This window comes from Paroedura picta, chromosome 12 (assembly GCF_049243985.1).
Source record: "Paroedura picta isolate Pp20150507F chromosome 12, Ppicta_v3.0, whole genome shotgun sequence".
NCBI lineage: Eukaryota > Metazoa > Chordata > Lepidosauria > Squamata > Gekkonidae > Paroedura > Paroedura picta.
Genome location: NC_135380.1, coordinates 46,118,901 through 46,146,177, shown reverse-complemented (window position 1 = coordinate 46,146,177; position 27,277 = coordinate 46,118,901). Strand labels below are relative to the sequence as shown.

The window sequence follows — 27,277 nt, the reverse complement described above, 5'->3', positions numbered from 1 at the left end:
AGCTGGAGCTTTAGCTGAACTTGCCTTATTTACTTATGTGAGCTGGCCCCTCCTGTAAGCCTGGCAGAAGAGCTCCATCTTGCAGGCCCGACTGAACTGTGCTAGTTGTATTAGGGCCTGATGTTCTCTGGGAGCTCACTCCAGAGAAAGCTAAGGTGACCAGAAATGTCTGGTCACAAGGCGGGACATGATGGTCACAATATGGGCCCTCCCTTCCCCCCCTCCCCGACCCTTAGAAGGGCGGCGGCGGCAGGCAGTAGCTGGTGGCAGCAGGCGGCGACAGGCGGTGGCAGGTGGGTCTCCCCCCCCCTCTCCCCTCCCTGACTGACCTTAGGTCTGGAGGCAGGAAGGCCACCCAAGCAGGCGGCAGCAGACCTGGCCAGGAAGCCCCACCCTGGAGCCCGGAGCCCGCGCGCCTGCATGGGGGCCTCCTGAGCCCAGGCACCTGCGTGGGGGCCTCCTGAGTCCGGGCTACCTGCTCAGCTGCCTGCCGCTCGGCAATTTTTTAAAAAAATAATAAATTAAAATAAATTAAAATAATTTTTTAGATATATGAGAACGCTGTGGGAAAGGCAGGAAACGCTACAGGTCATGGGGCAAATGCCCCAAAAGTGGGATAGTCCCGTCAAAGGCAGGAAAGATGGTCACCTTAGAGAAAGCCCTAGCCCCAGCCAAGGTGGGGCGAGGGACAACCAGATGATTCGCAGTCACTGAGCGAAGCACCTTCCAGGGAGACATATTAGATATGCTGGGCCTAGACCATATATGGCCTTATATGGTTAAAGCCAAACCTTTGCTCACATAATGAGAAAACAAGGAGTCACACACTAGAAAGTGCAGTCATGCCAGGAAACGTTGAAGGCGGCAGGAAAAGAGGGAGACCCGACAGGAGAGGGCTAGGCTCAACCACGAAGAAGAGTTGGTTCTTAGATGCCGCCTTTCTCTACCCAAAGGAGTCTCAAAGCAGCCGACAACTGCCTTCCCTTTCCTCTCCCCACAACAGACACCCTGTGGGGTGGGTGAGGCCGAGAGAACCCTGATATCACTGCTTGGTCAGAACAGCTTTCTCAGTGCCGTGGCGAGCCCAAGATCACCCAGCTGGTTGCATGTGGGGGAGTGCGGAATCAAACCCAGCTTACCAGCACTCCTAGCCACTACACCAAGGTGCCCTGTCCTTCTGCTTGCGAGACCTGAGGCTTGCAAGTCTATGAATGACAGGACGTTTTGAAGGACATAAGTTCATGGAGTCACTATAAGTTAGAAGCAACTTGTTGGTGCTTGACACCCAAACTCACCTGGAATTTGGGAAGTTGGATTAGGAACTGGGAAATCCAGCTCTGAGTCTTTGCTCTGGAAGTTTGCAGGGTGACCCTTGATCTCACTCAAACCTATCGCACAGGATTGTTGTTGTGAGGATCAAATAGGGGAGAAGAGAACACTATAAACCACTTAGGAGCCCTATTGGGGAGAATTAAACGAAACCAACAACAGTCATATAGAAAATTACTCTGGTAGATGAACTTTGGGGAGGCTGCAGTCTGGGCTGTGCGGAAGTGGGATATCCCCACTGTGAATAGTGCAGCCCATGAGTCCTGATTCCGAGTGCAAATCCAGCAGGGCATTGGAGCAAGAAAGGGGCAGGATGGTGGGGAAGGTCTGCTTATCACCATAGGGGAAGAAGAAGCACCTGCACAGGAGCCGGGCTTGGATTAGAGAGCTGCTGGCCCTGCAGAGTGGAATAATGAGAGAGATCAGAGGGTTAGTTTTACTAAAACTCCTTCAAAGAGGATTTTCTTGGGAGATCAGGGGAGGAGCCGCATGCTCATCTCTGCAGCCAGGGGAAGGTCACAGCTGGGCAGGAGGACACCACTGGCCCTGTCAGCTTAACGACCTGCTTGGCTTCTGAGCAGGGAATCAGCCCTGGTCCCCTCCCCCACTTGCTCCAGAGCTGGGGCCGGCTGCAAGACAACAAAAGGGCCAAGCAGCTGGTCGGTGCAGCTCCGATTGAGGGCAGATGCTCTAGCCTGCCCAACCCAGGGTGTCTGTTGCCCTCGGGATGCCGGCCTCCATGTGGGATCTGGGGATCCTTTGGGATTACAGCTCATCCCCAAAGATCAGTTCTCCTGGAGCAAATGGCAGCTTTGGAAGGAGTTGTCTATGGCCTTGTTCCCCACTGAGGCCCCTGCCCGCCCCACACTTCAACCCCAAAACTCCAGGAGTGTTCCAACCAGGAGTTAGCAACTCCACCCCAGCGGGGACCTGGCAGCCCTGCTGGAACACTCAAACTCCTTGGCCTCGACACAAGGGGGGTGGCTGGGGTGCGAGGCCTGGTGCTAAGGCCACCACTTCTGGGTTGGTCGATTGCTGGAGATGGGGACAGAGCTTGGGGGATTATCCAAGGAGTCCCCCCTCCAAAGCCGCCTTTCTCTCACTCTCCCCCTCCCACTGCCGTGAACTGATCTCTGCGGTCTGGAGAACTGTTGTAATCCCAGGAGTTCTCCAGACCCCACCGGAAGGGGGGCTGCCCTAGTTTAATCAGGTCCCATTTGTTCTGGACCTTGTAAACAGAATAGTGAGGGCCCTGGGTAGGAGAACCACCAAGGGAGACCCACAGGAGGGCCCATTCAGTTTTAAGGAGTCTGGCTGGAAAATCTAACTTCTGAGATGAAACACTGGCAAACTAGACAGGACTTTTGGAGGCACACTATAGGACAGGCTCCATTCTGCATTACACGCATTGAAAATGGTGTGCAGGGTTGGTTTGTAAAATGTGGCTCTTCTTCATGAGACTCCCCACTCTTTGGTGGATTTGGGGCCCACGATCATTTCCCTCCCTCCCCTCCTACTGCTCAGCTTCAACATGTAACCCATTAATCATGAGATTGTGTGAGAGCAGATTACAAACCAGTTGGAGATCTGAAGTAGCTGAGACCTTGGAGAGCTGCTGCTAGTCTGATTAGGCTATACTGACCTTGAAGGACGAAGACTCTGATTCAGTAGAAGGCAACTTCAGATCTTCCCTATCACCTGGTCCCTTCAACTGGAGATGTCGGGATTGAATCTGGGGACCTTCTGCAGGCCAAGCAGAGGCATTGCCTCTCTCCTTCATCACTTCTCCCTGGAGCATCTCAGTTGCATTTCTGTTTGCTCTTCCTATCCCAGGTGAGCATAATAAGACGAAGAGTAAGGATCCAGAAGCCTTGACTCCTAGCCTCAGCAGGTTCCCTGTGGCTTGGGTACCTGGCCCCAGAGTACAGGTTTTTACATCCTGTTGTACTAGGTACATCTATCCTTAACCACTCCTGCGGAGCGGATTAAATAAAAGGGAAAGGGCTACTGGGGAGGAGTTGGAGCGGGCCTTGTCTGGGATAAAAACTCAGAGTGTCCATCCAGGGCCAAGCTGCCCGGCTCCCCATTGGCTGCTTGGCCCGGCGTCGCCGTGGACTCGCCGTGCAGACTGAGCAGGCAGCCGGCATGGTAAGTCCTCCGGCCCTGGCTCTCCTTCACATAGGGAAAGGAGCAAGGATGCCGCATCGAAGACTCCTGCTCCTTTCCCGCCTTGCGTCCCTTGCTGCTGGGGGGGGGCTGTGGTAGGTTGGGGCCTTCTCCCGGCCCCAGGGACAGCCTTGCCGCATCGCAGATACTGCGAGGCTGCTCCTGGGGCCGGGAGAAGGCCGTGGGTTGCTGCCGGGGGGGGGGGCCGTGAGAAGAAGCCCCCGGGAGCAGAAGCCCCGAGCTGCCGGGAGGGTGGGGTGCGGGCTTCTGCCGGGTCCTGCAAGAGCCTCGCCGTGTAGCAGACGCGGCAGGGCTCTTGCTGGGACCGGCAGAAGCCCCGAGCTGCCGGACAGGCGGCTGGGCCCTGGGGAGGATTTTTCCATTGGGGGGGGGAAAGCCCGGGCAGAAGCCGATCTCCAGCTGTGCAAGCTGGTGATTGGCTTGGGCGGGCCCTGGGGAGGCTTTCCCTCCCCTCGATGGAAAAAGCCTCCCCAGGGCCCGGGCAGGGCAATCGCCGGCTGTGCAAGCTCCCGGTCCCGGGAGGCTTTCTCCATGGAGGGGGGGAGTTCGCCCTTCCCACCCACCCGGGCAGTGCTGGGAACGGCTAGTGCCCGCTGTATTTTTTTTACAGCAGGCTTAATTAGTAGTTTTTGTATATTTGAATTTTAGATATTTGAATTATATTTCTATTATTGTATTCAATTTTATTTTTATTCATTGCCACCTGCTTTGTGTTCCATTTCCCAGGGTCCCTGGCATTTGGTTCTGTCCCTAGCAGTTCTGTGAAGAGGAGAAACCCATTCCCACTATTTTTATAAAAGGCCTTTTTTGATTGACATCCTGAGTTGCTAGGCAACTGCCAGATTTTAAACTTCTATTCCTCCCCCTTTTTGACTCTGCTACAAACCTGAGGATTACTGCAGATTTGTAGAGGGGTCAGATTCAGATTCAGAGTAAATTTATTGGCATAAAATTGCAAAGCATAAAACGAAAATTTCAAACAGTTTCAAATGTAAAATCTATCGTAAAAGATTTTCATTTAAAATTGCCAGTAAAAACTTTGCTACTTTTATAATAGTTGAGTCCCTCACATTTAGTATCATTTTAATCCAGTGTTTCTCATTAACACAGCTGAATTTCAATTTCTTCAGATAATTAGCTAACGGGCACCGAAATACTTCTAACTTAGGACCCACCAGAAGTGTCAGGGACACTACATCCATGTAAACAGTATCTCTCCTGAGATACTTTAAAATTTATCTTCAAAAATTTACCTCGGGTGACATTTGAGGGAAAGATGTTTAAGCGAGCTACTAGAAATGCCCTTCTTAACTGGTGTGTCTCCAAAATTTGGAGATACATGGGCATGGATTTGTAAGATAAGGGAATATCCCAGAAGCGGGGAGAACATACACTGTTGTTAGAGGAGCCCAGAATCTGTGTATCCTGATCTTCTAGTCTCTGTGATATTAGCTTTAGTATCGTCCTTTCGTCTTGCATGCTAAGGGATGAGATGTCCAGACCCATAATTTGAAGTTTTTTGACATTTTGCCCAGCCAGCTGAAAGAATAAGGGTCACTCAAAAGATTAATTAACAAACTATCCGTTTGAGCATGGAAAGGAATTTTTAACCAGTATTTAAAGGACCAAGCCCGGGCTTCTAGACTCTGTTGGCCAAGTTCTGCGACAAGTGTATGATTGGCCACACAGTTTGGGACTCCTAGCAGATTTCTGAAAAAGAAAGATTGGATGTTCTCTAATTTATTATTAAATGCATCCATCTATATTGGGATTCCATAAAGAATCTGAGGAATTATTTTGGCATTGTAGATTTTAATGGCTGCGTAGAGAGGTCTATCTTAGCCGTGCTTGGCCTTCCCTTGCAGATTCGTTGATCCTCCCAGCACTAGTGAATAGATACATAGTACATCTTATCCATTTGGTGCCTCTTAATAATTGTGAAACAGCCTTGGGGGATGAATGGTCCGGCGTTTCCAGGGCCAATCAGGGTGCAGCCAGCTGCACCCTGGATTGGCTTTGCCCCTACAGCTCCCTCACCAAGCCCTCACCCCTTGCCTCCAGGGCCCCAGGTGAAAGGCTGCGGGGGGAGGGGTGGGAGGGGGTGCTTCCAAAAGGCCTGGAAAGCACACCTGGGACCTCACAGAGGCCTGCAGGAAGCACTCCCTCTCCCCCACCCCCCCCTCACTCTCAGCACTTACTGGTGGCCTGGAAAGCAGCCGGGACACTGATGGGGAAGACCCTTTCAATGCCGTTATGAACGGGCTTTGAAGCTAGTATGTAATGAAAATAGACGTATCAAAGGCACTGATGGTGCCTTTGACCCCAAAAGGCCAAGATGCCTGATTCACACACTGCAGTTTTCTCTCTGTGTGTGTCTCATGGTTGACACTAGCCCGTTGACTAGTGACAATAATGTTTGTTGTTGATGTCTTTCTCAGTATGTCTAAAACTGCTATGAGATCCATCCATTTGGCCAGGTGTGGTGTGAGTCCACCCCTCATCTTTTAAATCTCACCCAACTCCCCTCCAGATCGTAGCTCCCGTTCCACAGAGTGTTTGCACCTGCACACCCCTTTGTGAGGGGTCAAAGAGGAGGCTTCTTTTCCCCCCTGGATGCCAACTGCCAGGTGGAGCCTGGGTGTCCCCAGGAATTCCAGACTACTGAGCTTAGTTCTCCTAAAATGGTTGCTCTGGAGTTCAGGACTTTGGGCTCACAACCTCCCTGTATCTTGTGCCGTAAGAGGCCCTGATGAAGAAATGGCCACACAAGCCCTGTTACTTGAAGCTGTCCCATGGCCATGTTTGGCCACAGAAAAGTACTGAAACTACGCTCCATAGTAACTGATGCCCCCAGACACTGAGTGTCTCTCGCTGGATGGATGTGTGCTTCCAGCACTCTCTAGGGGTGTTTCCGCACAAGGACCAAGTTGCCAATTGGTCCCACAAAGCGGAAACGCTATTTTTAAAAGTGCAATCTCGGTGTTACGCATACCTGCTTTTTTAGTGGAATCCAGTAGCATTTCATTCGTTCCCCACAGGTTTCTGGTCTCGCAAAAATTGCTAGACAGGAAGCGATTTTTTCTGTGCTTTGTCCCACCCCTGGCCATCAATCAAACAAACAGCCAATGGGCGGTTGTTATCATGCTCCGGGAAAGCCCCTTTCCCTTTAAGAACAGGTGAAAAAAAAACACGTTGCAACGAATATGCGTTGATTCATTGCAATGGAGAGACCCAACTAGCTGGCAGCTGGCGTGTGAGCTGGCGATTCATCGTTACCACGCTCCCTCGAGTGAAAAGAAAAATCCCCCCCCCGAACGGGCGCGATTTTCGGCCAAAAATAAAGGGAACTTGCAAACGGGGCTGTGTTGTGCTTGGGGACTTAGGGGAGCTTTAAAGCACTTCTGTGGAGGGACTGTAACCGGAGAAGCCTCGCTGGGTGAATGAAGGCTTGCTGGTTCGTTGCTTTCTGCTCGCTTTGAGAAAAAAAAATGGTGATTGCTTCGCCGGAAGTTCGGAGGAGAGAGCCACGGGGAGGGACTTTGTTGGAAACGCAACAATGGGAACGCACAGGTCTTTTTCGCTAGTGTTGCAGATTGTTTGCAAGAGTGTAGCGCTTTTCGGAGGGTGAATCCACTTTTCCCGATTTCCCTTTAAGCACTGCAACGAATCGCTTTTTGCAGGACTGTTTCAGGAGTGTGGCAGATTGTGTGCGACGTCTTGCGGAACTGCAAATTAGTAGCATTTACAATTTGCAAGCCTTCTGCTACATTAAAGTCGTGCGGAATGGCCCTAAGTGTGCTGCTTGTTCAATGCATCTTCTAGCTGCCTCTCCCCCTTCCCCTGTATAAGCTAGTGCTGGATGATCGATCACACCTTCTCCACCCTTTGAGCATTATGGCTCAAAACTACAGGCTGACTTTCAAAACCCCAAAAAGGTTGTTGTTGTTGTTGTTGTTGTTGTTGTTGTTATTATTTAATTTTTACTCCAGTATCTTTCCTGGTTCTCCCAACCACTAGATGAACAAGAATTATGGCCAACTGCCAGAAAGGGCAAAATTTGGGCTTGTTAGTCAAAAAGCCAGCTGGCAATGCTGCCTTAAGACATTGTGGATTCTGCATTTGTTTCTTTGAACCTTCCCCCCCCCCATGTACGTTTCCCCCTCCTCACAAGGATGATTGGCAATTGCTCCAGACTTAGCCACAGCTCAGATAGTAACCTAAACATTAATTTGCAAACTAACAGACCTAAATTGCCAGAGCTTTGGATTTTTTACTGGTCCCTTTCTCTGAGCCATTGGATAATAAAAACAAACAAAAATAATACAATAAAATACTGGTACAAACCGTTAATTATACAAGACAATTTACATTAATAGACTTGGTCCATAACTGAAATGGCACACTACAATGACAGGCATTTCAACAAGTCTTGCTGGAGTAAAAAGAGAAAGAAAATCTATTAAAGAAAAGAGAACAAAAGGAATTGTGAATTTAGCCATGAAAAATGCAAAGAATATGCAAGTCTCAACAATAAGTGTACTTCCTGAAAGTGCTTTCTGTGGCAGGAATTACCAAATGTACCCAATTTGCAAATGGAAAATCTCCATAAGTGGAGGAGGCAAAACAACACCAATGCCATGTGCAGAAAAAAATGTGTGTGTTTGCAGAAGGGGAAAGTAGTTCATCTCTAAAACCCAGCAGTCTCTCCATGAGTTTTGTTTTAGAATTAATTCTATTTTATATTGGGAACTGCTTTTAGAAATTAATTTGCATTCTGCCTTTCTCCCAATGGGGTCTCCAAGCAACTTATGTTGTTCCTCTCTCCTCCATTTTATCCTCACAACCACCCTGTGAGGTAGATTAGGCTGAGCAACTGCGACTGACCCAATCTACCTCACAGTGAGCTTTCATAGCACAAGTGGGGATTTGAACCCAGGTGTCCCAGATCACTGCACCATACTCCCCCCCTCCCCACTCTGTGTTAGGCCCTAGAGATGGCCCATGTTCACCAACAGACTTTCAGCAGAAGGGGGTAGATTGGTATGGTGATTCTATGGGCTGGAGGGGTCCCCAGAGCAAGGCAGTATGTTGAGCCTGTAGAGTTAGTAAAAAATTATAGCACACGACACAGTGATGGGTGATTTCCAGCGCAATGAAGCCCTCTCAAGGCATGGAAGCCGATGCATCTGAGGAGCACAGTGCTGTGGAGAAGGAAGCCACCAGTTCTCATCCAGCCTTTGCTACTCACCCACAGGGTGGCCCTACGCCCTGCAGTAATGCTCCCCCATCGTACAGAGCCACCTTCCTTAACTCCACCACAATGCTGACTGTCTTTAGGTCAAAAACATACCAGCTTGCTGGAAGTGGCGGTCTATAAATCGAACAAATAAATAAACAAATAATAAATACATAGTGGGGAGAGTGTCAGACTTGGATCTGTGAGACCCAGGTTGGCATCTCTGCCCCGCCATGGAGCTCACTGGATGACCTCAGGTCAGTCTCGTAATCTCAGCCTCACCGACCCCCAGGGGTTGTTGGAAGAAGAAGAAGAAGAAGAAGAAGAAGAAGAAGAAGAAGAAGAAGAAGAAGAAGAAGAAGAAGAAGAAGAGTTGGTTATTAGATGCCGCTTTTCTCTACCCGAAGGAGGCTCAAAGCAGCTTACAGTCGCCTTCCCTTTCCTCTCCCCACAATAAACACCCTGTGAGGGAGGTGAGGCTGAGAGAGCCCTGATATTCCTGCTTGGTCATAACAGTTTTATCAGTGCTGTGGCAAGCCCAAGGTCACCCAGCTGGTTGCATGTGGGGGAGCGCAGAATCGAACCCGGCATGCCAGATTAGAAGTCCACACTCCTAACCACTAAACCAAACTGGCCAAGATGGAGGAGTACAGAATGATGCCAGTACACCTGGATCCCAGTCCCAGAGAAGACTTTTGGGAAGGTAATCCTTCCTGTTCATCATCATCATCATCATCATCATCATCATCATCATCATCATTATTCAGAGCCTCTTGTGGGGCAGAATGGTGAGGCAGCAGACATGCGGTCTGAAAGCTCTGCCCATGAGGCTGGGAGTTCAATCCCAGCAGCCGGCTCAAGGTTGACTCAGCCTTCCATCCTTCCGAGGTCGGTAAAATGAGTACCCAGCTTGCTGGGGGGTAAACGGTCATGACTGGGGAAGGCACTGGCAAACCACCCCGTATTGAGTCTGCCATGAAAACGCTAGAGGGCGTCACCCCAAGGGTCAGACATGACTCGGTGCTTGCACAGGGGATACCTTTACCTTTACTTACCTACGCCACGACTACTTACTGGAAGGACTGATGAAAATGCAACCTGTGCTCCCAGGTCCTTTACCTTTTCCCCCAAATCCAAGTATTTCTTAATGTGTTCCATGTTCTGCTGGGCAGTATTATTTGTTCCTACATGGATGAGAAGGAAGGGGTAATGATCTCCGGGCTTGATGAGCCTGTCCAGCCGTCACCCCAAGGGTTAGACATGATCCAGTGCTTGCATTCATCTGAAATAGCCAGTGAGGTTCATGTTCCTGTTCTTGTTTCACATGAACTTGAGCCTAAGGGGAGGGGGGTATATAAATGTAAATGAAGGAAGGAAGGAAGGAAGGAAGGAAGGAAGGAAGGAAGGAAGGAAGGAAGGAAGGAAGGAAGGAAGGAAGGAAGGAAGGAAGGAAGGAGAGCTTTTTTGTGTACACCACTTTTCACTACCCGAAGGAGTCATGGAGACATAGATTCATAGAGTTGGAAGGGGCCATACAGGCCATCCAGTCCAACCCCCTGCTCAACGCAGGATCAACCCAAAGCATCCTAAAGCATCCAAGAAAAGTGTGTATCCAACCTTTGCTTGAAGACTGCCAGTGAGGGGGAGCTCACGACCTCCTTAGGCAGCCTATTCCACTGCTGAACTACTCTGACTGTGAAAAACTTTTCCCTGATATCTAGCCTATATCGATGTACTTGTAGTTTAAACCCATTACTGTGCATCCTTTCCTCTGCAGCCAACGGGAACAGCATCATGCCCTCCTCCAAGTGACAACCTTTCAAATACTTAAAGAGGGCTATAATGTCCCCTTTCAACCTCCTTTTCTACAGACTGAACATTCCCAAGTCCCTCAACCTATTTTCATAGGGCTTGGTCCCTTGGCCCCAGATCATCTTCGTCACTCTCCTTTGTACCCTTTCAATTTTATCTACGTCCTTCTTGAAGTGAGGCATACAGAACTGCACACAGTACTTGAGGTGTGGTCTGACCAATGCCGTATACAATGGGACTATGATATCTTGTGATTTTGATGTATGCCCCTGTTGATACAGCCCAAAATGGCATTCGCCTTTTTTTACTGCTGCATCACTGCCTGTTCATGTTTAGCTTACAATCCACAAGTACCCCAAGGTCTCGTTCACACACAGTTTTACCTAGAAGCGTATCCCCCATCCAGTAGGCATGCTTTTAATTTTTCTGACCCAGATGCAGAACTTTACACTTATTTTTATTAAATTGCATCTTGTTCTCATTTGCCCATTTTTCCATTGTGTTCAGATCTCGTTGAACTCTGTCTCTATCTTCCGGAATATTTTTCAGTCCTCCCAATTTGGTGTAATATGCAAACTTGATGAGTAGTCCCTCCACCTCCTCATCTAGATCATCAATAAATATGTTAAAAAGTACCGGACCGAGCACCGAGCCCTGAGGTACCCCGCTACTCACCTCCCTCCAGTCTGATGAAACACCATTGACAACAACTCTTTGAGTGCGGTTCTCTAACCAATTTTCTATCCACCTAAATATCTGAAAATCCAGATTTATCCATCAGAACATCATGGGGTACCTTATCAAAAGCTTTACTAAAATCCAAGTAAACTACATCAACCGAATTTCCACGATCCAGCAAACCTGTTACTTGGTCAAAAAAGGAAACCAGGTTCGTCTGACAGGACCTGTTGGAGACAAATCCATGCTGACTTCCTTGGATCACCAGATTGTCCTCCAGATGTTTGCAGATCGCTCCCTTTAATATCTGCTCCATTATCTTCCCCACAACAGAGGTCAGACTCATTGGTCTGTAGTTTCCCGCGTCATCCTTCCTCCCTTTTTTGAAGATCAGAATAATGTTTGCTCTCTTCCAGTCCTCTGGGACATCTCCAGTCCTTAAAGAGGTTCCGAAGATGATGGACAAGGGTTCTGCAAGTCCTCCGGAAAGTTCTTTGAGCACTCTCGGGTGCATTTCATCCAGCCCAGGGGATTTGAACTTATCCAGTGCAGCTAAATGCCTCTCGACAACCTCTCTGTCCATGTCAATCTGCCACCCAGACACTATGCCTTTGGCTACTGCCATCTCTTGCCATTAGGGCGGGCACGTCATAGATCCAAGAAGTTACAGCAGAAGGACTGCAGCCTGTGCAGAGGGATGGAATGGGATGGGGGGTATGCCCCAGCCTATAAGTGATGTCACTTGTTGGACGAGGTCTACAAGGGTCTAAAAGGAGCTGCGTTCAGTGCCATTATGGGAGGGAAAAGGGCGATTCTTATGGATGCCATTCGTGTACAGAGAAAGTATTTCCACCTGGACCCAGTCTGAGCCCATGCTTTCTTGGCTGCCAATGCAAACTGCAACTATATAAGGGACGTACTAGTCCAAAAGGAAAATTAGTTTTTCCACATTTCAAGATTTCAACAAGGAATTTATTTCTGGGCTCTATGAACAAAGGGCAAAATAGAATATTGTATGGAAGATCTTTTGGGGCCAAAGTTCCACAAATGCACAGGGTCAGCAGTCACTGACTGTGCAGTGCTCATCTGTACTAGCAGAAGACCTGGTTTGAAACTACACAGAAATTAAAACCTCCTAAAAGTGGGGAAAGGAATGCTGGAGAGACAGGAGGCTCTTCCATGTCCAGTTTAAACCAGGGAGGAAATTTTGAGCAAAAGGTGGTGTTTCTGCCCAGCATGGCATTCACCAAGAAGCCACTCTTGTGTACTGAAACCATCCAAGAGGTGCCATGAGAATCATCCCCTGAATAATGTCAAAGAAAGAGAGTATAGCAGAGCTGCACTTTGTCCTAAAAGTGAGATATTCTTTTGCTCACCTCAGAATCTGGATAGGGCCAGATGCTGGCAGGCTCTAATACTGGGGTGGCCAAACTGCTGGCAGGGGCTCATGGGAATTGTAGTCCACGAACATCTGGAGAGCCACACTTTAGCCACCCCTGCTCTAGTGGAAGGTAAACCAAGTTCAGCCCACACTAAAGGCACTGGGATACCAAAAGGATTTCCAGATTTGCAATTAAACACTCATTCCGGCCCCAGAATTCTATGCCATATAGGAGCTGTAGAACAGCCTTGCTGTGTAACAGTTTGAAAGCTGGTTCAATCAAAAATCCTCTTTTTAAGCTGTAAAATTTCAAAATGACACGTAGTTCTCAGAACTGGAGATCTTGTCATCGCCCGATGGGCTTCCAATGAGAGAGTTTGGCTAAAAGTCATGCTACAGTGTTTGATGGAATCGCCATCTGTTGACCACTTAGATCTTTAAGGTCTCTTCCAAAAAACCTTGGTCTTGGTGAAATTAATATTTAAATCCTGCTATTACAAAAATTACCCAGCTCTTTCAGCCGATAGGGAGTCAAGCAAGAATCAGTGGTACTCACCCTTTACCTGATTAATCCATGATTCAGAATGGATTACATCATTGGAGATCCCTGAATTCTCCAATCTGCACAGCAGAAATTTGTTGTACAATTTGGAGGTTATATCTAACAAACTAATTGGATGATAGTTTTGGGCAACCAGTTTGCAGCCCTTTTCAAAAGCTAGGTCAAAATAGGTGACCATCAATTGAAAAAAGGCCTGTTTCTGGCGGAACTGGATTTTCTCCAAAAGAAAGAGAAGCAATAAGATCATTGAAGTAATGGGAAGTCATTGAAGTAAGGGAGACCTTTAAAAGAGAGGAGTCTGCTCCAAAGACCCTGGTCTAGGAGAGGACCATTGTGCTATAGTTTGTATGCCAGTTTCTTGCAGTAATCTACACATCCCAACCAAGAAAAGACCTCCCTAGGCTGAATGATACAAGTTCCCAAAACCAGGACTCTCTCATCTTGATCATTGAAACCTACTTTCCGGCCATTGCAGTTTTGCATAATTAAGCTTCTTTGTTTAGAGAAGACTTTTATAAGAATCTTTGCTACATGAGGTAATTAGAGGACAGTTGAAATTTTTACCAGTGAAACTACTATGATATAGTCACCCTTTCCTAGCATCCCTACATTCTCTGCCAAACCACCCTCAACCTGGGGATTTGTTGTTGTTGTTAGGTGCGAAGTCGTGTCTGACCCATCATGACCCCATCCTCCAGGCCTTCCTGGCCTCTACCATTCTCCAAAGTCCACTTAAGTTTGCACCGACTGCTTCAGTGACTCCATCCAGCCACCTCATTCTCTGTCGTCCCCTTCTTCTTTTGCCCTCGATCGCTCCCAGCATTAGGCTCTTCTCCAGGGAGTCCTTCCTTCTCATGAGGTGGCCAAAGTATATGAGTTTCATCTTCAGGATCTGGCCTTCTAAGGAGCAGGCAGGGCTGATCTCCTCTAGGACTGACCGGTTTGTTCGCCTTGCAGTCCAAGAGACTCGCAAGAGTCTTCTCCAGCACCAGAGTTCAAAAGCCTCAATTTTTTGACGCTCGGCCTTCCTTATGGTCCAACTTTCGCAGCCATACATTGCAACTGGGAATACCATAGCCTTGACTAAACGCACTTTTGTTGGCAGGGTTATGTCTCTGCTTTTTAGGATGCTGTCTAGATTTGCCATAGCTTTCCTCCCCAGGAGCAAGCGTCTTTTAATTTCGTTGCTGCAGTCGCCATCTGCAGTGATCTTGGAGCCCAGGAAAATAAAATCTGTCACTATCTCAATTTCTTCCTCATCCATTTGCCAGGAATTGAGAGGGCCGGATGCCATGATCTTCGTTTTCTTGATGTTGAGTTTCAAGCCAACTTTTGCACTCTCCTCCTTCACCCACATCAACAGGCTCTTTAGTTTCTCTTCACTTTCTGCCATTAGAGTGGTATCATCTGCATATCTGAGGTTGTTAATATTTCTCCCTGCAATCTTGATCCCAATTTGTGACTCCTCTAATCCCGCCTTTCTCATGTTGTGCTCCGCATACAAGTTAAATAGGCAAGGCGACAGTATACAGCCTTGCCGAACTCCTTTCTCAATTTTGAACCAATCAGTGATTCCATGTTCAGTTCTCACTGTTGCTTCTTGACCTGCATATAAGTTTCTAAAGAGACAAATAAGATGCTCTGGTATTCCCATCTCTTTAAGAACTTGCCACAATTTGTTGTGCTCCACACAATCAAAGGCTTTAGCGTAGTCAATGAAGCAGAAGTAGATGTTCTTCTGGAACTCCCTAGCTTTCTCCATGATCCAGCGTATGTTGGCAATTTGATCTCTAGTTCCTCTGCCTCTTCGAAATCCTGCCTGTACTTCTGGAAGTTCTCGGTCCACATATTGCTGGAGCCTAGCTTGTAAAATTTTGAGCATAACTTTGCTAGCGTGAGAAATGAGTGCAATGGTGTGGTAGTTTGAACATTCTTTGGCATTACCCTTCTTTGGGATTGGAATGTAAACTGACCTTTTCCAATCCTGTGGCCATTGTTTAGTTTTCCAAATTTGCTGGCATATTGAGTGTAGCACTTTTACTGCATCGTCTTTTAAGATTTTTAATAGTTCAACTGGAATGCTGTCACCACCACTAGCTTTATTGTTGCTCAAACTTCCTAAGGCCCATTTGACTTCACATTCCAGGATGTTTGGCTCCAGGTCAGTGACTACCCCCTTGTGGTTATCAGGGATGTTAAGCTTGCTCTTGTATAGTTCTTCTGTATAATTTTGCCACCTTTTTAAAATCTCTTCTGCTTCTGTGAGGTCCCTACGATTTTGGTCCCTTATCATACCCATCTTTGCATGAAACGTTCTCTTCATATCTCCAATTTTCTTGAAAAGATCTCTGGTCCCCCCCATTCTATTGTTTTCTTCTATTTGTTTGCACTGTTCATTTAAGAAGGCATCTCTTCTAGCTTTTCTCTGCAATTCTGCATTCAATTGGGTGTAAATTTCTCTTTGTCCCTTGTCTTTCACTTCCCTTCTCTCCTTAGCTATTTGTAAAGCTGACAGCCATTTTGATTTCTTGCATTTCTTTTTCTTTGGGATGGTTTTAGTTGCTACTTCTTGTACAGTGTTGTGAACCTCCGTCCATAGTTCTTCAGGCACTCTGTCTATTTGTCACCTCTACTATATATTCATCGGGGATATGATTTAGTTCATGCCTGAGTGGCCTAGTGCTTTTCCCTATTTTCTTCAATTTAAGCCTAAATTTTGCAACAAGAAGCTGATGATCTGAACCACAATAAGCTCCTGGTCTTGTTTTTATTGACTGTATAGAACTTCTCCATCTTTGGCTGCAGAGCACATAGTCAATCTGATTTCTGTGTTGACCGTCTGGTAATATCCATGTGTAGAGTCGTCTCTTGGGTTGTTGGAAAAGAGTGCTTGCTATGACCATTGTATTCTCTTGACAAAATTCTACCAGCCTGTACCCTGCTTCATTTTGTACTCCAGGCCAAACTTGCCTGTTATCCTGGTTATCTTTTGGCCTCCTACTTTAGCATTCCAATCCCCCATGATGATAAGCACATCATTTTTTGGCGTTGCTTCATCCTCTTCAGCAGCAGTGGTTGGGGCATAGACCTGGATTACTGTGATGTTGAATAGTTTGCCTTGGATTCGAACTGAGATCATTCTGTCATTTTGGGGATTGTATCCCAAGACTGCTTTTTCTACTCTCTTATTGATTATGAAGGCTACTCCATTTCTTCTGCGAGATTCTTGTCCACCTGATGGTCATCTGAATTAAATTCACCCATTCCTGTCCATTTGAGTTCACTGATTCCTAAAATGTCGATGTTCAGTCTTGTTTAACCACGTCCAGCTTGCCTTGATTCATGGATCTGACGTTCCAGGTTCCTAAGGAATAAAAATCTTTACAGCATCGGACTGTCTTTTCGCCACCATTTACTTCCACAATTGAGCGTCCTTTCGGCTTTGGCCCAGTCGCTTCATTCATTCTGGCGCTACTCGTACTAGCCGTCTGCTCATCCCCAGTAGCATATTGGACACCTTCCGACCTGAGGGGCTCATCTTCCGGCGTCATATCGTTATGCCTATTGGAACTGTCCATAGAGTTTTCATGGCAAAGATACTGGAGTGATTTGCCATTTCCTTCTCCAGTGGATCACCTTTTGTCAGAGCTCTCAACTATGACCTGTCCGTCTTGGGTGACCCTGCACGGCATAGCTCATAGCTTCACTGAGCTACGCAAGCCCCCTTGCCACGGCAAGGCAGCGATCCTTGAAGGGGGACTGCCATCTCTAGATGTGCCTAAACCCTTTGACCTGTGGGGAAAAACAGATGTAAGATAGGCGCTGAGCCTTTCTGCTTTCTCTGCATCCTCCGTTAGTCCATCTGCCCCCAATAGTGGGCCTATTGCCTCCTTTACCTGACGTCCCAAAGAAGCTTACAGTCGCCTTCCCTTCCTCTTCCCACAACACACACTCTGTGAGGCAGGCGGGGCTGAGAGAGCTCCAAGAGAAATATTTCAGGTGGGGCTGAGAGAGCTTTTCTGGGAGAGCCCAGGCCCAGGGTCACCCAGCTGGCTGCATGAGGAGGAATGGGGAATCAAAATTAGAGGCCATTGCTCTTCACCATAACCCCACACTGGCTCTCTTGGTAGGGTATCAAGTGAGATATCAAGGAAATAAACATATGATCAGAAAATGTGTTTGCAAAGAGCCTTGCAGACCTGGTAAGGAGGGCTTTAAACTAAATCCAGTGGGGGAGCAAGACGTTCTGTCATGTTTGTCCAATGGCAAATTAGAATGCTTGCTGGGCAAAAACTCTACCCACTTTCTAAAAACACTTAGTTAGTGCCAGGAAAGTTGCTGGCAGGTGCCATGGCTCCCACAGGCACCAGGTTGGGGACCCTCATGTAGAGAGATCACAAATGGGTGAGACTTCCAATGATAGCTGGCAGCAGTTCGTAGGAAAAGAGAGCTCCAGTCAGCTGCCAGGCACCCTTTCATCAGGCACGGACCCAGCTCTAGTGAAGTGCCCTGTCCATCCTGCTGTCCTTGCACCTCCTGACCATCCTCTACTTGAAGAAGGAGAAGAAGAAGAGTTGGTTCTTATATGCCGCTTTTCTCTACCCGAAGGAGGCTCAAAGCGGCTTACAGTCGCCTTCCCATTCCTTTCCCCACAACAGACACCCTGTGGGGTGGGTGAGGCTGAGAGAGCCCTGATATCACTGCTTGGTCAGAACAGTTTTATCAGTGCTGTGGCGAGCCCAAAGACACCCAGCTGGCTGCATGTGGGGGAGCGCAGAATCAAACCCGGCATGCCAGATTAGAAGTCCACCCTCCTAACCACCACACCAAACTTAAGGCTTTCTAGCAAGAGGTGCGAGATGTTATCAAAGAACACCTGATCCAGACAGAGTATGGCTGAGCATCAGTTTCCAGAGGCATGCACTGTATGACCACAACCCCGCCCCCCAGTGATTCACACTGTGTCCATTCATCAAGGAACCCTCAGCCAAGCCTGTAAATGTTATATCCTGAAGGACCGTGCTAGAAATCTTTCAGCACTTTAACCTCTGCAATGCTTGCACTGCAGTTTGTCATGAGCTCACCATCAGATGATAAAGAGTGATGTATGATCTCTCTTAGATCCCCCAGATCCATGCTGCTAGCAGAACAGATTTCTTCTGGGAGAAGGAACCTTCCCTCTGACACTGGGGGCATCACCCCTGCTAGAGGAATCAATCAGCACAAGTGGGGGGCCTGTGAGACTTGCTGGGGGGGTGCCATACCTCCTCCATCTCTGAGCTTGGCAAGGCTCTAGCCTCGACCACTACACTAATCCCAGCTGCTGGTATCTTCCACTGGTCCAACTGGGCCCACAGTGCCAGAATCCTAGGTATTCTGCCATGAGATTAATTGGCTTCAGTGACATATGAAGCTGTCCATTTTATCAGGTCTATGCTATGCTGGTTTCTCTCACTCCTCAAGGCCATGTGCCTTGTTATTGCCTCTCCTTCCCACAAAATGCTGTGGGGAGGCTGAACTCCCTTTGCCTTAGTTTGCTTGTCCTGTGCCTGGCACCCTGATTAGTGGAATGTTTTGTCTCATCCTGAAACACAAGTCATCACCTTCCCATGGGAGGGAGGGGAGGGGAGGGGATGTGCTTATGTTTTATATATGTGACTAGGGGCAAAGCCCGCTGTATCCAAGAATACAACGGGAGCTAGAGCTCGGCAATGGGAAGAGGAAGGGGAGGGGTTGTCCAGTCTGTAAGGGCATGGGGTTGAATGTGTGTGTTGTGTGGGAGGTTGTGGTGGCGTGGTGGCAAATGAGGGTATGGGTGTGGAGATATGGGTGTCAAGAACCTGTGGTGTGGAATGTTCATTGAGTGTGGGAGAGGACTGACCTTTGGGAATTGTGGCATAGTGGTTACAGATGAGCTTTCCAGAGCCATGTGTTCAGATATGTGAAGGGAAAATCAGACTGGAGACTCTTCTTAGGGGAAGATTTCATGGCAACCAATTCCTCCCAGTTCTGCATCATTTCCCTTCTTGTGTGAATTAGGCCACAGACACCGAAATGTCCCCCTGCCCTAATACACATGGGGTAGTCACAGTACACAGGTGTCCACCCTGTTCCTTCTCCATTTTTTCACATGTTGATAAAATATTATGTGCCCACATGCTTCTTTCATGGCTGCTCCTTAGAAGAAGAACGGATTTTTGTACCCTGTTGTTTCCTACCCAAAGGAGTCTCAAAGCAGTTTACAAACAGCTTTTCCATTTGTCTCCCCACAATAGTCAACCTGTGAGGTATGTGGGGCTGTGAGAGGTCTGAGAGAACTGGGAATGGGCCGCAGTGACCCAGCAGGCCTCAGGTGTCTCAAAGCATTTTCCAATCATCTTCCCTTCCTCTCCCTATAGCAGACTCCCCATGAGGGAGGTGGGGTAGAGAGCCTCACATGGAAGCTAGCAACCCTAAGAGGAAGACTCTCTGTGCACAGCAGTCTTGACCTTAGTAAGGTTTTTTATACTGTTTTTTAATTTGCCAGGCCAAGGTTGAAAAAAGTTATTTTAGTTCCCATGTGTCTTCAGCCATTTACTTATTCACTATTTACAGTTTCAGGCTGTAAATATTTATTTAGATCTTCCTGCACATTCCAGACTCACAGGACTAATGCTGATCTACCTGTCTGTGCCCCAGAATACAAAAAGTTGATGGTAAGGGCTGGCTATAACCCATAGCCTAGGAGGGACACACCTGCACCACTCCCTCCCAACTCCAGGCAAAAATGGCTCCTTTCAAGGCTGGACTCTGAGGCATTGTACGATTTTGAAGTCCAACCTCCAAACCCCCAGGAATATTTCCAATCCAGGGGTAGCCAACCTCCAGGTGGGGCCTGGAGAGCTTCTGGAATTACAGCTCACCTGCAGAGTATAAAGATCAGCTCCCCAGGCCGAAAAGGCTACTTTGGACAGGGTTGTGGTAGAGAAGAAACTTTTAAGGCCTCCCACACAGGTTGTTGTTGAATTGAAAGACTTGAGGCCTACTGCACAAGGTTGTTGTACAGATGAAACATCGAGACAAAAGAACCAGTTTTGTCTGCAGAATAATGCTGTGCAGTGGCCTCAAATCTGCAGAGAGTTGCAAAGAAGAAAGACACATGGCTTGCCTGCGTCTAACCCCTGGCCAGAGCAGTATTTTAAGTGAGAAGGGGCTTTTCTGTGGCCTCCCTGTCAGCCATTTGACAGGGGAAATCCCCCCCTCAAAAGGAATGCCCACCTCCATGCCCTGAGGCTCCCCAGCGTTGTTCTTGGAAATGCCTCAGTCAGGGCCTGTCAGAGGCTCCTTTGCAGCAGGCCTAAAGGGAGGGGGAGGGAGCGCACTCACCAGCCTCCTGCCAGCTCTGTCAATGTTCTGAGGCAATTTACAGTTGGACATGACAGTTAGGACAGCTCTGCACCTTCCGATTGGCCCCTCCACTTGTCAATCTGGGGCTAAGGGGCCAATCCAGGAGTTTTGATCCCAGACTCAGCCCACCCCAACACCCCTTACTGTTTTATTAAGAGGGACAGATTGTGTGCAACCCCAGTTCTGTCTATTTCCCAATGTTGGATGCTTTTGCTTAAGAATAAAGAAACTTTCCAAAATATAAATTTTCTTGTCTACAAGTCTAGAATTCTGACACACAGAGAGCACAATTGTATTGGGGAGTGGGGGTTAAATCACCTTTATAATTTATTTTTTAAATCAGATTTTTCAGCAAACTTGAGGAGTCCCCCAAATTTGTACAAAATATGTTTAGTATCAGTATGGCCCCAGTCTGCAGATATAGGTATCCACAGACAGGGACCATAGATTGCTATTAGTATACAGATAATTCAAATCACAGATGATCCCTACAGTGTTAGATATGGGGAATTTCATAGAATCATAGAGTTGGAAGGGGCCATGTAGGCCATCTAGTCCAACCCCCTGCTCTACGCAGGATCAGCCCTAAGCATCCTAAAGCATCCAAGAAAAGTGTGACATTTGTGGCATTAGCCATTGGCCAACAGTTATCAGGGACCAAATTAATTCAAATTCATAGTAACCAAGTTATCAATGATCAGCCATGAAAGCTGATCTGAGTTATTACACCCCAATGCCTGCCTACTGCTGCTGCTTTCCTATTCTGATTGAGTTTCCCTGAGTCATCGAAGCTTGTACCTGCCGTCTATGCTGCCCCTATTACCCACTACAGCCACTGTTGGCTGCTGTGTAAAGCTGTGCTGGACAAGGGAGCACTGGTCTGATCCAGCAGGGATGCTCTTATGACTTGACTAGTAAAAGAGCCCATTGTATCCTAAATACAATGGGCGCTAGGAGGCAGTGGGAGAGTAAAAGATTTCTTACCCGGCGCTGGGTTTTCTGACTGGCGGCCATTTTTAGCGGCCGCTTGATGGAGGCGGCGGAGGCGGCTTAAGGGCGGAGGCGAGGGCTTGATCGGCGGCAGCAGAGGCTTGAGGGCGGAGGCGGCTTTACAGCGAAGGCTGGCGGCCATTTTGAGCGGCGGCTTGATGGCGGCGGCGGCGGCTTGATCGGCGGCAGCAGAGGCTTGAGGGCGGAGGCGGCTTTACAGCGAAGGCTTGAGCGGCGGCTTGATGCGGCGAGAGGCGCTTTGCGCCTCTCGCCGCACCAAGCCGCCGGCCAGGGAGCCCCCGGCAGCCGCGCTTCGCGCCTCCGACACGTCAGCCCGCCAGCAAGGAAGCAACTGCGAGCCGCGCTTCGCGCGGCTCGCAGTTGCTTCCTTGTGAGTGGGGTGGGAATCGACGATGGTCCGTCAAGAGGAAGGGGCCAATCGGCACCCTTCCTCATCCCGGTCCGAGCCCGCCCTAACTCCTGCTACACAGCCCTTACGGCTTTATTTAGTCCGTGGCGCCCGTGGCGCCACGGGCGGTGTAAAGATGGGAGTTTTGGTTTAACGTGCAGAGGCAATTTCTTTTCTGAATATGGGTGGAATCGGGCATTTTCGCACTGTCTGGAGAGGTCAAGTGGAAATACTGAGGGGGTGAGCAGGTAGAGGGGCTAAATATAGTTCACTTCTAGCAAACTGGCTAGGGCATACCTCCAAGTGCAAGTGGGAGCCAGCAGCAGTTCTGGTAATGACACAGCTTTGCTCTACGTCTCTGGCTGTGACCCAAAAAGCCAACACGAGATGGAAAGATCCAGCAGTGCAGGAGAAGCCTATCAGATTACTTTTGAACTCTCCATTCTTTTCACCAACAATTCTGCAGGTCTAATGCAAGAGGGACTGAGGGGAAGGGGCGGGGTAAGAAAATCGATTGCCGGTTTTGGTAACTTTTCAAGCACTTAAGACTTCTTCCCTAACACCAGACTGCTGATGAAAAACCCAGCTTTCCAAGGCGCCAGGCCTTAATGGCTGGCCTGGTGCCAAGGACCTTTGGCGAACTCTGATGCCCCACCCACTCGATATTAAAAACAAACAAACGAAGGTTGCATCAGCGTTGAAGCTCCATAATTCATATTCTGTACATTTCACTAGGGAGTCACTCATCTGTACTTACAGATACATTTAAGAAAATGCATCCTCTTTGGCCTTCTCTCCCGCCCCATTTATGGCTCCCGGTCTGATGGGCAACAATACTCTCTCTTCAATTAAGGGACACCTTAGGGTTGATCATCACACAATTGCTCCCAGAGACCCTTTGCCAAATGCTCTTTTGGCACCGAGCTCGGAAGATGAATTAGAAGGAAGTCTTCTCAGTAATGCCCCCTCTCCAATTCCCATCCCCATCATCAGCATTTATCCCTCCTGCCGCCTGATTCCATCTTTCCCCCCTCTCTTCTGCCCGAGTGGCTTTTACCATCCCCATCTTTCATGCACAGGCCTGTCTTGATTCTCTGGAGGTGTATTTAAGAGATGTCATATCCCCCTTTTTCTTCCGGCTTTCAGTGGGCCTTCAAGTCGCCACTTTTGCAGATGGGGTCGTCTTTTTTTTTTTTAATTGAGCAGATGCCAGGGCATTGGGGGAGGGGTGTAAACACGCGGAGGTGGTTGGGGGTGGGGTGGGAAAGGAAATGAAGGCAGCACCATTTTCACAGGGTATGGCCCAATCCAGGTTGCAAGCAACTAGCGAAAAAGTTTCTTTGCGAGGGGGAGAAGACGGGAAACACGGTAAGCTAGAGATTTGCACGGTGCGTTTGTTGGTTTTATAGAGTCCAAGGCAAAGAGACTGGGGTGGGGGCATTTCATGGACAAGGGGCCAAGAGGAAAGCCAATTTCTCCCTAAAGAACTACGCCACCAGGTGTGAGAGGCAGCAAAAATATTCTTCTAAGGAGCACGGGGGATAAAAGAGGGGGAAGGACTGGGGTATAACTGCGCCTCCAACTCAAAACCCAAGCAACCGAGCGTGCCACCAGAGGAAGCCCTTGTCCCAGCCACCTTAACTGATGCTGCCTTTCACTGGCTCATCTGGGCCTGATCCTGAACTATCCTTGCAACTTACTTGGTGCGGGAGGAGAGGGACTATTTGTAGCAACACAGAAACAGCACAGCCACATGATGCATATAGCAGGGTTTAAGCAAAGCCAGCCTGGGAACAACGGAAGCCAGCAGCCAGGCAGCCCCCCCCCCCCCCCGAATAAGACTTTCCAAGTGATGTGTGCACAAACCGAGGAGGCTCAGGCTGCATTCGGTGCAAGGGCAGCTTCTCCTCCCGGCTGTCTTGGAGGAAAAGGAGCAGGGACAAACAGATTTAATACTTAAGCCACAAGACACCTTGTGGAATCTTTTTATTATAGAGAGAGTGTAAAATGCAACTGTCAGTCAAATAAAAAGAACAATTTTTTGTTTAAAACACATCATGCTCAACATTATCCAATTGTGTCTCTGTATAGTTAGACATTTCAAGCATTATAAAGAAATAAACGGCGGGGGGGGGGGAGGATCTTAGAACAGTCACTTCAGTACATTTCAAAACGGAATGTCCCCGGAGGTCAATTAAAAATGTCAAGAAAAAATAGCTTTACTTCTGGGTTTTTTTTTTCTCCTTTAAAAATACACTGTTATCTGTACAAGAAAACACTACAGTAAACATTGGAAACCATATTATCCCTTTTATTAAATCAAAAAAATTATTTAGCACATACCTGTGGTTAATACTAGATTTCATTTTATTTCTCTAGGTAAATTCTGACAAATATTAAGATAAGAAAATACTTAAAAAGAAAAAACAAAACTGAAAACAAGTGTTGGGGGAGGCGGGGGGAAAAGCCAACACACACCCTGGAATTAAAAAATAGCTACTACTATTTTATATGTTTTAATGTTCCACAGTGTTTGTTAAAGGTACTAATAGCAGTTTCTTCTTAATATTAAAAATAACAGTATTTATTTCTGAAATAGACAAAAGGTATTTTGTTTGTTTTTTTTTCTATTTTTTAAGACAAAGCTTGGAGGTCTTAGATACACAAATGCAACCAACAACGGAGACATGGAAAAAAATAGTATCGCTAAAAAATTAAACATTGTTTTTTATATTAACCCTTTAGATCTCTAGAAATTATACAACCCCTACAAAATTCTCCCCCCCATAACCTGCCAGACAGTAAGACAGCGTGGCTGCCTTGATAAAGTCACATAATTACAATACATACCATAATTCAGTTTTTTTAAAAATGCAATAAAATCAAAAAAGACAGCCAAGATACAAGAAATTAGAAGTAAAATATTTAATGAATTTACATATTTAAGAATATTTAAATACTGTTTTTTTAAAAATTTATCTTTTTTAGAATTTGTTACATACCACCTAAGACTTCCAAGCCTCTTTCTGTTATAACAGAAAAAATTTAAAATTAAAAACACAAGGAGTGGGGAACACACAAAAATCCACCATGTTGAAATGTCACAGCTCTGGGGGACATTTTGGTGCCGGCTGTACTCTGGCTTCCCTCCAAAAGGAATCCCGGAGATTGCTTTCGTTTTTTTTCCACTTTTTCCCTTACAAATTTGGAAACAAAAAAAGCCAAAGGGTGGAGGAGAGGATAAAATTAGCCCCCCCCCCCATTACCCAGCATGTCCATGAAGTTTTAGTACATTACTAATTGTTCCTGATTCTTAGAAAAGTTCAGTAAAGGTTATCCTAACAACTAGTGTTTCACAAAAAAAACAAACAAAAAGTCTTCATCAAAATGTTGCAAATCTAGAAACCTCTGTTACAAAAAGGTTTACTTCCACATTGATTCCAAGGGAGGGGAGGAGGAAAAAAGATCACGCAGACTGTCCTACTGTTCCTGCAAGAGAGAGGAAATAGAAAAATTGGTTAAACTCTAGAATGGAAAACCAGACTCTCACATTTGCTGCACTGTGATTTACCAGATGCACCCAAAAACTTAGCAATAAGACAACTGACCCACTCATTTATGCTCCCTGGCAACTGCCTTATGCAGAAGCAAAATACCTGTGCAAAGGCAGACAACAGCATCGATTTGTGGCCTTGCTGGGCTTGGTTATTTTGTTCTGGCCTAGCACATGTCTTCTATTCTTTCAGAAACATTAGACAAATCCACAGAATATGTGGCTCTACAGATATTCACTGTGAACCTCTAGTTAATCAGAACCCCCAACACAGGGGAAGTCTATTTCACAAGCATGGATAACAGTCACTGATTGACATGCATCTGTGAGCCTATCTCATGGATTTAGCACAAGCAGCCCCGCCCTGCCTCTAGTAGCAGCATTCCACCCCTTCTGAGAAAGTTGTTGATTTCCTTAGTTCATACAGCTGCAGCTGTGCATAATAAAATCTGGAAGCATCATAGAAATGCAGGGAGAACACAAAAATCTGTATTTTGTTTCTCTGAGACAGAATTTGACTGGCTTTCCAATGGGAATGATCTGGACACATGCTCCATTAAATCAAAGGTCTGTGCCAAGGCAAATCAGAGTTGGTGGCAATAAAACTGTACAAGAAGAATTAAACGTGTGTGTGTCTTTCTCTACGTTTCTTGCCTCTTGAAACAACAAGGAAGGGCTGCTGGGCCATCTTCTATGCCAGGGCTTTTAATGGGGCATGAACTGCATGTATATTTGGGTGGAAGGTGTTTTATTTTGTTGGTTTTAAATTGCAAATGTTTAAAATGGGATATGTAACCCACCTTGAGCCATAAAGAAAGGCAGGCTTCTAAGTATACTAATAAATATACATTTTTGCTTTTGTTAGCAAATCTCTGACCATTCATGAAACGGCTTTTTAGTAGATTCAGACTCCTGTGACTGGCAGGGGCTCTCCGGGGTCTCAGGCTGACATCTTTTGCATCACCCGCTGTTAAACTGGAAATGCTAGAGGCTGAATTCAGGGCATTTTGCATGCCAAGCAGATGTTCTGCCATGGAGCCTCCTCGGCTTCCCGTCTTGCTTTGGATCATCAGAACCCCCCACCTACCACCCTTTGGAGGTTTCGATCATTCACACCCTTGGAAGATTTCCAGCACCCCCAATGTGGGCGCGACGCACAAGCATTTTAGGGGTAACATTTTGCTAGTTTTTTGTGCCTGCAAGGCAGGTCCCCAGGCGCACAGAAGATCACTGCGATGCTGCAGCCATACCAAATCCACAAGCCTGGTGTTTCCCTGGTGCCACTTTCCAGATTTCTTGTAAGGTGACAGGGGCCAGGAAGTTGATACCCTTTGGGCTTCTTGATTTGGGTACCCATGGGGACGGGGGGATGAGCTCTGAAGGACTGCTGTCTCAGCATTATGCTGTAACTCAGTGGTCTGCAACCTTTCTTAGGCTGCAGACCGTTGCGCCGGGGTGCGGGGAGAGGGCAACCCGGGGCCCCGCACGTGTGCGGCAGCCCCGGCGCAAACGTGCATGCGCAGACTTGCCATGTGTGCGTGTTTGCGCCCCCGGACACAAACGCGCACGCGCAGCAAGTCTGCGCGTGCGCGTTAACGCCGCCGGCATGCTGGCGGCCGCGGCTCCCTCTCCCCGCCCCTCCGGGGCGCAAGGAAATCGGCGGCCAAAGCGGCCGATCAGCTTGCGGCCCGGCAAGCTTCTCTTCCCGCCCCCTCCCAAAGCAAGAAGCTTGCCGGGCCGCAAGCTGATCGGCC

At 47.6% G+C, this 27,277-nt stretch overlaps 2 protein-coding genes across 6 annotated transcripts in view; both read right to left on the bottom strand.

Annotated features, from left to right (window-relative positions):
* Positions 1 to 21,768, bottom strand: part of LOC143821345 (uncharacterized) — a 45,146-nt gene extending 23,378 nt beyond the window's left edge. The window contains exon 1 of the mRNA XM_077305199.1: positions 21,556 to 21,768. Coding sequence (XP_077161314.1) covers positions 21,556 to 21,703 — 148 coding nt within the window. The 5' untranslated portion in view covers positions 21,704 to 21,768. The remainder of the gene's footprint in view (positions 1 to 21,555) is intronic.
* A 2,150-nt stretch (positions 21,769 to 23,918) lies between these two features.
* The window catches only part of FUBP3 (far upstream element binding protein 3), a 95,980-nt gene continuing 92,621 nt past the window's right edge, over positions 23,919 to 27,277 (bottom strand). For all 5 annotated transcript variants that reach the window (XM_077306814.1, XM_077306816.1, XM_077306815.1 and 2 more), the window contains one exon: positions 23,919 to 25,459. In XM_077306814.1, the coding sequence (XP_077162929.1) occupies positions 25,451 to 25,459 (9 nt within the window). In that variant the 3' untranslated portion in view covers positions 23,919 to 25,450. The remainder of the gene's footprint in view (positions 25,460 to 27,277) is intronic.